Genomic DNA, 10,102 nt, shown 5'->3' with positions numbered 1-10,102 from the left:
GAAGGTCTATGAGAATGACGCTCTCCATGGATAGAATGAGAGGACCTAGGTTGCTTCATTTCAACTCTTTGCAATTTTTCCTCCAACCGTCTAATAGCTTCATCTTGGAGAGTAATGGTTCGTTTTGCTTTTTTTAATTCACCAAGAACAAAAACTTTACTAGGAGAGTGCTGTTTGTAAGAATCACCGCTGGAATATGAAGCCATTTGTAAAAGAAAACAGCAAACAAAATAGCAAACAATGTTAAGAAAAGAAAATTAGCAAAAATTGGAGCAAAATGCCGAAGTGAAGTGTCACTTTAAACACTCCAAAGAAAGAATACTCCCCTTTACCAATCTGATCTTGAGGCCTTTAGTAACCTCAAATGAAAGATGTCAAAGCAATAGCACACAATCTCAAAGCTAATCACCAAAAAACCAATGAACAAAGAAAGATAATCAAGAAAAGGCTATAACAAAAGGAATACAAGATTTATGACAAACTCAAAGAGTAGTGAAGAAAAGACAAGCAAGAAAATAAGGTACTCAATGAAAAAAGAAGGCACACAAAAGAGACCTAAAGAAAAGTACTAGATTAGATGAAGAAAACAAAAAACAGAACTACTGGAAAATATTTTTAGTCAAACTGTGCGTGATGTTTATAGATTTATCTGGAATGATATAAAGCGAATTGGATTATGAAATTGTAACCACAGAAAGTTCAAGATCTTATCTCAATAATGGCACTGGAATAATAATAATAATAATAATAATAATAGAAATAATAATAATAATAATAATAATAATAATAATAATAGTAATAATAATAATAATAATAAGAGTAATGATAATAATAATAATGATGATAATAATAATAAGAGTAATAATAATAATAATAATAATAATAATAATAATAACAATAATAATAATAATAATAATAATAATAACAACAACAACAATAATAATAATAATAACAATAACAATAATAATAATAATAACAATAACAATAATAATAATAACAATAATAATAATAATAATAATAATAAGAATGCATGAGGCGTTGGTGGCCTCGCAAGCTAGGAATGAGGAGCTCAATAGGGTCAACGAAGAGCTGCGTAAAGCTTTTCAAGAACGGGAGGAGCGTGCAGTTGGGGACAGATCTACACCCCCATCTCCACTGCGTAGCTTTCCCATGCCATTTTCTCAAGAGATCATGGACTCGGTGGTCCCGGCCAATACTGTGGCAGTGAAGGCGTCTTTCACCGGGGTGGAGGACCCTGAGGCCCATCTCACGGCATTTCACACGCAGATGATGCTCTCGGGGGGGTCGGACGCAGTCTACTGTAAGGTATTCATGAGCACTCTTAGTGGAACAGCGTTGGACTGGTTCGTCAGTTTACCTACTGGCCACATCACCATGTTTCAGCAGTTTTCCAAGATGTTTGTTGAACAGTATATAGTGAACAAGGCACCACCGTTGGTGTCTTACGACCTGTTCGACGTAAGGCAGTACCAAGGGGAGTCCCTTAAGGATTTCCTGAACAGATTCTAAGCTCAGATAGTCCGCTTGCCAGGTAAAGATGAAAAAATGTTTGTACACGCCTTCAAAAAGGGTGTGTTACCTGGGCCCTTTAGTGAGTTGCTTATCAAGAGTCACCCCGCCACGTTCGCTGAAATCCGGCGACGTGCCGTGGCTCACATCGCCGCTGAGAGCGAAGTCTCCGAGAAAAGGGGAAACGTGGCCCCAGCTAAACCGCGCGCCCATGCAAGGGTCCAGCCGCAGAGGGTAATGGAGGCGGCGGCGGGGAAGAGGGACCAAAGGATGCGCAATCCTTATGACCCTAAGAAGAATAAGGGGAAGGGGCCGGGGCGGCCCAAAGAGACTAATCGCCCTCCAAGGTATGAGTTCGTGATGGGGTTGGCCGATCTGATCGCCATCCCTAACATTGCTGCCAGGCTCAAGGCGCCTGAGAAGATGACGGAAAAGGTTTTGGGACCAAAACCAGACGCGTGGTGTGAGTTCCACAAGAGCTTTGCCCACTCTATCAACTCGTGTTTGGCTATGGGACACCAACTCGCAGAGTTGGTCAAGTGTGGATTTTTGAAAGATTACTTGCTGGAGAAACAAGCGGGCCAATCAACAGGTTCCCAACCGGCGGGCAATGAAGGACAGCAGCACGAGGTGCCCATTCACGGTGAGATCCACACCATAGCTGGTGGATTCTCGGGTGGAGGGTGTACTACATCGTAGCGCAAGAAGTACACGAGGTCGGTGATGTCGGTGGAAGTTTTTGAGGATCACTCACCCGACGTGGAACAGACCTTAGAGACGTTGTGCCTCACGACAACGACCCTATTGTGATCTCGCTTGTCACGGCGAGAAGGATTGTCCACCGGGTGCTGGTCGACCAAGGAAGCTCGGCAGATGTGATGTTGTGGCCGACTTTTGAAAAGTTACAACTATCCCCCGACCAACTGAGGCCATATGGAGGCTGCTTGTACGGTTTCGTCGGCGATCAAGTGGAGGTCAGGGGATATATTGAGTTAAGGACGACCTTCACAGATGGTTTGGCCTCACGAATAGAGAAGATCAGGTATCTTGTCGTAAACGCTCCGTCGTCATACAACATACTGTTGAGAAGGCCAACGCTCAACAGGACGGGAGCTGTGCCTTCAACTAGGCACATGAGCATGGAAAGTTTATATTGAAATTATGGAAGGAATTGTCATGTATGAGAGTTAAAAAGGTGAAAACAAGAGTTAATACAAATAAGTATTAAAGAGGACTCTACCGTCATATTTTTGTACAAACATTTTTGTTTAAATAGTTATTACACTCGTTATTAACTTAGTAGAATACTTATATAGATTATTGTTATATATGATATTATTTTCATGAAATGATGTATCAATCATCTTGGTTTAAACAAACCACATTCCAATGGATAAATCTTGGATAAATAGGCCAAGAAATACACCTAGATATATGACAAATTTGAATAAATTTTGGGACTTTACATTTGTTAATAATGGTGAGAGGAGAAGATAATATGCCTATGTCAGAAGTGCAACTTTAACAAATTTTAGTATCGTGAAGTAGTGTATGAGAACTTGATTGTTAAACTTTTTTCCAATTGGATATAAAGTTTGGCTTCTACATGGGGAGAGAATAGGAGTAAATGTGACATATGAAGCACATGTAACGTCACAAGAAGATAATGAAAGAATTCGTGCTAATAATCCAATGTGTGACATGGTTGATGATGCATTTGGGTATCATCAATATAGCAATGACATGGTGAATGATAGGGAAACAAGTGCATAGTCAAGCCATACTATGAATTATGGTATTAGAAATATTTTTTAGTTAATGCAATATGATCAAGAAAGTTTATATGAAGAATGTGATAAATATTCTAAACTTTCTTTCTTAATCAAGTTGTATCACATCAAATGTTTATGCAAAATAAGTGACAATGAAATGTCCATGATACTAGAATTGTTAGCAGATACCTTTGAACATGCTCAAATTCTGCAGTCATTCTATGAGGCGAAGAAAACCATTAACAAGCTTGGTCTTTATTACACCAAAATTGATGGTTGTCTGAATGATTGTATGTTGTACTTAGGAGAAGACAAAAATAGATATTTTTGTAAGAAATGTAAAACATCTAGATGGAAGGCAAAAAAAAAGTACATTTGCTTGTGCTACATGTAACATACGAAAAATATTCTTACAAAGGATATTTATGTCTTCTAAAATAGTTGAGCATATATAATGGCATGCATCGTGAAGTATAAATGAAGGCATCTTAAGGCATCCACGAGATTCTTAAGAATAGAAGACATTTGACTTTAAACATCCTCAATTTTCCTCAGACCCTTGAAATATGTGACTTGGTTTGGCTATTGATGGGTTTAATCCACATGGCAATTTAAGCACTAGTCATAGTTGTTGAGGAGATTCTACTAAACTTTCATGAAGAAGTGTTTGATGAAGAAAATATGTTCGAAGATGTATAAAAATTGTAAATCATGGTCTTAGTTAGGATAGATTTGTTTAAGTAGCCTTTTGCATTTTGATTCAACCTTATATCTCATAGCCATGGTAATGAATTTAAGCATAAGGGTCTTTTAAAAGAAGTTTTAAAAATCTGCCTAAGCTTTTCAAAACTGTTTTACTGCATAAAAAATTAATTTGTTTAATAAAACAATTGATTCTTTTGCGCTGCACCAAAACTATTTTGATTTTTCAAAACTCAATTTTGTTCACATATTCAATTTTCAACTAATAATAGGTTGGTTATGTTACCACCAAGTGCCTTTTCAAAATACAATATGTTCTTTCAAGCTTTAATCTGTTGTTTTATAACAGTTTTTAAAACTATTTTGTGAAAACTGTTTTGATTTGAATCCTATAAAAGGAGAGCTTTATCACAGTTCAAATCATCCTTTCCAATTACAAAGTGCATACATTTTTCAAGTAATTTTCATTGAGGTTTTCATGTGAGCTTAGCTTTGAAAGTTTTTCTTAAAAGTTTTGAAGAGTTCTTGTGCTGGTTTTTCTTTTGGCTTGGGATTTGAAGTTCTGTCAAGTGCAACAACCGTGAAAGGTTCTGATTTTGATTCCTTAGTTTGAAAACAAGGTGTTATCTTTCCAAAATCTCTTTCTTTGTAAAAGTGCATTTGTATATGCTTCTTCATAGTGTTTCTACAAGTATAGTGTTACTGAAATAGTGTTTTTCAGCCCGTGTTCTTGGTTCTTGAAGGGTTCAACAACTGAGTTGCATGTAAAGATTGGTTGGTTTTTAGTGGAATCCATCTTGGTGTAAGGTGGGACTGGATGTAGCTCTTAATGAGTGAACCATTATAAAATTGTGTGTGTGCGTCTTTCTTCTTCCTTAATTACTACCTCTAAAACTAAAATCTGGAAATCTGTGGTGAAATAAATTTGTTGTTCCATAATTGAATCTGTTTTTTTAACAGCAATAGTGGTATGAAACATATACTATTTTCAAGATTTTGATAAGAATTTAATCAATCTAAGGTTCAATGTATCATTAATCTTTGTCAGAGTAATACTTGAATAAAAGCTCTTATAAGCAATCTTGTTCTAAAAACCGTTTCAAGATTTCTTCATACCAAATCTGGTTTTGAAAGGAAAGTGTTTACATGTTTAAATTTTGATTTTTTCTTAATTAATCTTTTGCAAAACTAGTTTGAATAAATCTTTTAGAACTGTGTGTTTCAAAGCTTATGTTTTTCAAATCAGAATTAAAAATCTTAATCTCACTTGATTTTTTTTTTCAAAATCTTGGCTTTTAAAACAAAAATTGATTCTTTGATAAATCATTACATTCAAAGCTTTTACTCTTGACATTGAATTCAATATTTCTTTTGTATAAAGATCAAATATGTTTTAGGTAGAAATCTTGAGTCAAAAATAAAATTTGTTAGTCCTAAAATTAATATGTTGTATTTCTGAAATTGCTTCCTGAACAAGAAAATCAATCTGTTTTTTTTTTAAATCAATATGTTTTTCTTGAAATAAATCTATTATTTTTCTTTCAGGATTTCATAAAGAGTGTCTTTGCAAAAAATTTCCTAAGTACAATTCACCCCGCTCTTGAACTTAGACTCACATAATCTCAACAATAGTATTTTGCTAGTTGTACTCACATCATACAAACTTCCTCCTTTGATGTGTATGAAACAAAGTTCATTCATTCTCTCCATCATCATTCATGGAAAACAAGCTTCAGGAAATGATATTGATGTATATTTACAACCATTAATAGAAGAGTGGGAAGAGTTATGGAACATTGGCGTCAAAACTTTTGATTTATATGGAAATGAAGTGTTTCATGTGCATGCAATCATATTGTGGACTATTAGTTATTTTCCAAGTCTTGGAACCCTATCTGGATGGAACACACATAATGGGTTGGCATGTCTGAGATGTAATTTTGACACCACTCCTAGGAAGCTTCTTAAAGGTGGTAATTTTTTTTTTCATGAGTCATAATTGTTGGTTTAGGCATAGATTTAGACTTGCTCGCATGAGATTTGATGGAACAATAGAAAAAAAAAATCCACCTTTGGCAATCTTAGGATATGATGTCTTATAATCAATTCAGAATCTTAACATTGAATTTGGGAAAGAACCAATACTTGAAGAGTGGGCAAAAAGACAACGGGGAGTTAATCAGGAGAAGTTATACACTTAAAAATGGCAAACAAATAGTATATTTTTTTAACTTCCTTATTGGGTAGACAAATTATTGCCCCACAATTTGAATGTTATGAACATTGAAAACAATGTACGTGATAATGTGGTGTTTACATTGTTGAATGAGTTCAAATAAATGTAAAGACAATCTAAAGGCACAAAAATATTTACAACTTTGGGGAATTAGACCTGATCTTTGGCCGGGTGAAAATGGTAGATATCTCCCTGCTATATATATACTAACAAATGTAAATAAAGTTTTAAAAAAGGATGAACTTGACCAACTACAAAGTAGAGTGATCCTCAAATTGTGTCATATGGAGATGTAATTTCCTCTTTTTTTACAGTCATGGTTCATTTAGTTGTACATCTAGTAGAAGATGTCAAGCTTGGAGGACCCATCCAATAACGATGGATGTATCCCATTGAGAGGTATCTAGGGAAATTAAAGTCTTATGTTCATAACAAGGCACAAGCAGAAGGGCAATAACTGAAGGATACATGGCTGAAGAGGCTTTAACTTTTTGTTCAAGATATTTTTAGATGGAATTGAGACTGTATTCAACCAATTGCATCATGTTAATGATGAGCCTAATATCGTGCCTTCTAATGAAAATACATTGTTCCCACCAGTCGGAAAACCAGTTGGGGGGTTTACTTATTTCACTCTATCTACAAAGGAAAAGTTGCCAACACATCGTCATGTGCTAACTAACTGCACGATAGTTGACCCATTTCTACAATAACTTTATGAACCATAGTTTTTTATAATTGGTTTTCTCTTCGGTAATAACTTATATATTTTATATGTTTCACATAAGAAATTTAGAGACACTTTACGAAGAAAACTAAGAAGTCGTACACGATCATCCTTTATGATAGACAAGAGGGTTCATAGAGAATTTGTAGTGGTTTTCACGTTTTATTCTTAAATGTTTAGAATATGTTTGTAAATAATTTGGACTCACTTTAGAGGTCCAAATAGCAAAGATAGGCTAGAATAAGGTACCATTAGCATAATATGGGGTGTGGGTAGCATTTTAGCTTGTTCCTAGCCCATTTGGAGGCATTTTGACATAGTTTCTAGAAGGACAAGCCTAGGATGCGGGATTGACTTAGTCAAACCCTAAGGCTGCCCATTTTTTCCCTTTTCCCATCCTACCCTTTTAACTTGTTCTCCAAGGCTCCTTCACCTATAAATAGGAGGCGTACCTAGTGTATTTTACAAGTTTGAAATTATAGTAAAGAAATTCTGCATAATTTTTGTGTGAGTAGTGAGTGAGTGCTCTCCTCCTAAATTGGTCTTATCTTGTGAGAAATGAAGCTCTAAAGTGGCGGCCTCCTTTCACTCATCTTGGTGATTCCATCCCATCAAGTGGCGTGATTCCTCCTTGCTTCACCATCCATAATTTCTTCTGTCATGATATCTTCCATTAATCCATTTTTATTCCATTCTATCTTGAACTTGTTCTTAGTTTTTGCTTCTTTGAATCGATTCAGTCATCTCTTTATTTCCTTTGTTGCTTGTTTAGTTCCGCACCATATTTGTCATCATAATCACCATATAATTGTGTTTTTCCTTTGCCTTTGTGAAATGAACCTTCACATCTACTTAACCACTTGGTTAAGTTAATGTCTAGTGGGGATTTTCCTTAGGTTTTCACTATTTAGTTGTCTTAAAATCTCAATCATAAATATAAAAGTGTCACCTAATGATCAATTCTAAAATCAACTCACATCAACTACACACCAAAAAGTTTCTAAAGATCACCTTTTCACCTCTAGCACTAAGTCACCAACTAAAATCTCCAATATGAAATGTTTTAAATATTTAGGTTTTGGGCACATCGCTGCCAACTGTCCAACTAAAAGAACCAAGTTGGCAACTAAAGAACAAATACAAATAAAAACAAAAATAGAAAATGAAAAAGGCGAGGAAAGTAAAAAAGGTTTCATCTTGTTAGACCTCCCAAAAGTAACTGTGCCTTCACAGTATACTTCTTCCTTCTCTTTTTCATTCCCAAAGGTTTCTACTTACTTACCATATTTCTTAAAGAATTTTAGGGATGATTTTCAAACACCTCCTAAAGGTTTCCACCTTTTAAGAGGATTTTCATCACAAGGATTTGTCATTCCCAAACATTCTTTTAAAACTTGGTCTGTAAATAGAACCTTGTCTTATGCACTCCCAAAACTTAAAGAACATAAGTTGAGACACATCCCAATCCCTGCACTATCTTATATGTGAACAAACTAACTATGTCATCTGCAGGAGTTCTGAATTCAAGATTGAATTCTCTTGAACCTAGAGGGCATGATACAAACCAAGACAACAAGAAGATGGCCAAGGATGCACACTATGAAAGCTCATCTCAACATTCAAGTGAAGACCTAACTAGAGGGAGAAATGGAAAAAGACCAGAGCATCTCAAGTTCTTCCTTTTGGTCTTCTTATAAGATACAAATATGTTGTAAATAAATTGGGCTCACTTTAGGGGTCCAAATAGCAAAGACAGGCTAGAATAAGGTTCCTTTAGCATAATAGGGCGTGTGGGTAGCATTTTAGCTTGTTCCTAGCCCTTTAGGAAGACATTTTGACCTAGTTTCTAGAAGGACAAGTCTAGGATGCGGGTTTGACTATGGCTGCCCATTTTTTCCCTTTTCCCATCCTACCCTTTTAGCTTGCTCTCCAAGGCTCCTTCACCTATAAATAGAAGGCTTACCTAGTGTATTTGACAAGTTGAAATTAATAGAAGAAGAGTTACTATGCACAAATTGTGTGAGGTGTTAGTGAGGTTTGAATTCCTCTTAGCATTTAGGTCTTACCTTGTGAGTATTGAGAGATCTCAAGTGACGACTATCATCACTTAACTTGGAGGCCAATCACACTCCAAGTGGCGTGTTCCACTTCTCAAATCCATCACATAAGCTTTCTCCTTCCTTCATCTATTCTTCCATTGTCATTCCATTTTTACTCTTTGTATCATGTTCTTGTTTGGTTTTCCTTGTTTCCAATCGACAATTCTATTTGGTTTCTTTTCCTTGTTCTTTAATTTCACACCTTGTAGCCTCATGTTCACCATACAATTGTCTTTTCCTTTTGCTCTTGTGAAGTGGACCTTCACACTTACTTAAATTGGTTAAGTTCGTGTCCAGTGGGGATCTTCTTAGAGTTCTCACCATATTCTTGCTTAATATCTCAATCTAAGTAAAGTGTCACACCATAAAATGAACAATCCTAAAGTCAACTCACATCACAATTGATGCTACCTACAACAATGATAGATTAAAGTCTCGGAAAAGGAAGAATCTCAAATGTTACCATTGTTGCATGAAAAAGGTACATAAAGAAAGATTGTTGACATATGAAGAATGAAGAAAAGAACTATAAAGAATCAACCTCACAAGGTTTGTTGCAAACTCCTTAAAAGACAAAGATATTTTGGTTTACAAAAGAAGAATGATATCTAATGGTTGATAACAATTTCATGATAAGTGACTAATAATTGAGGTGCATCCTAGTATATTACTCCACATGAGGATTGACTTTACACTTATGAACCTATATCAAAAGGATATGTGCTCATGGGAAAAGATCATGATATAAAGATTGTTGTCGATACTATTAAATTACGAATGTATGATGGTTTTATATTTATAGCTGTAGGGGTATGAATATACAAGACTTAAAGGAAATTATATTGTCCATTGAACAATTAGATGACCTTGGGTGTAAGGTCCACATTAAAGATGAGATCTTAAAGATGATGAGATACAATTTGGTATTGATGAAAGAAAAATATTATGAAAAATCTATGTGTTTTTCATAGATACCTTGCAAGAAGTAGATGCATTACTTGCAAAAAAAAGTTAAGAAGATTTGATGATGATATGG

The 10,102-nt window shown here is 35.3% G+C and overlaps 1 protein-coding gene across 1 annotated transcript; it reads left to right on the top strand.

Moving 5' to 3' along the window:
• Window positions 1-1,026: 1,026 nt before the first annotated feature.
• Window positions 1,027-3,303, top strand: LOC137834238 (uncharacterized). Its single transcript, XM_068642299.1, has 3 exons — window positions 1,027-1,437; window positions 1,537-2,173; window positions 3,125-3,303. Exons 1-3 carry the CDS (start codon window positions 1,027-1,029, stop codon window positions 3,301-3,303), a joined length of 1,227 nt encoding a protein of 408 aa, XP_068498400.1.
• The last annotated feature ends 6,799 nt before the right edge of the window (window positions 3,304-10,102 follow it).

This window comes from Phaseolus vulgaris, chromosome 5 (genome assembly GCF_000499845.2).
Source record: "Phaseolus vulgaris cultivar G19833 chromosome 5, P. vulgaris v2.0, whole genome shotgun sequence".
In the NCBI taxonomy this organism is placed as follows: Eukaryota; Viridiplantae; Streptophyta; class Magnoliopsida; order Fabales; family Fabaceae; genus Phaseolus; species Phaseolus vulgaris.
The sequence above is the reverse complement of the archived record's forward strand: the minus strand, read 5'-3'. Positions and strand labels throughout refer to the sequence as shown.

Coding starts and splice junctions, on each gene's coding strand:
- LOC137834238 (XM_068642299.1), top strand. CDS start 1,027: ATGCATGAGGCGTTGGTGGCCTCGCAAGCTAGGAATGAGGAGCTCAAT. Junction 1,438..1,536: donor TGTTTGTTGAACAGTATATA/GTGAACAAGGCA, acceptor TTCTAAGCTCAG/ATAGTCCGCTTGCCAGGTAA. Junction 2,174..3,124: donor GCACGAGGTGCCCATTCACG/GTGAGATCCACA, acceptor TTGGATATAAAG/TTTGGCTTCTACATGGGGAG.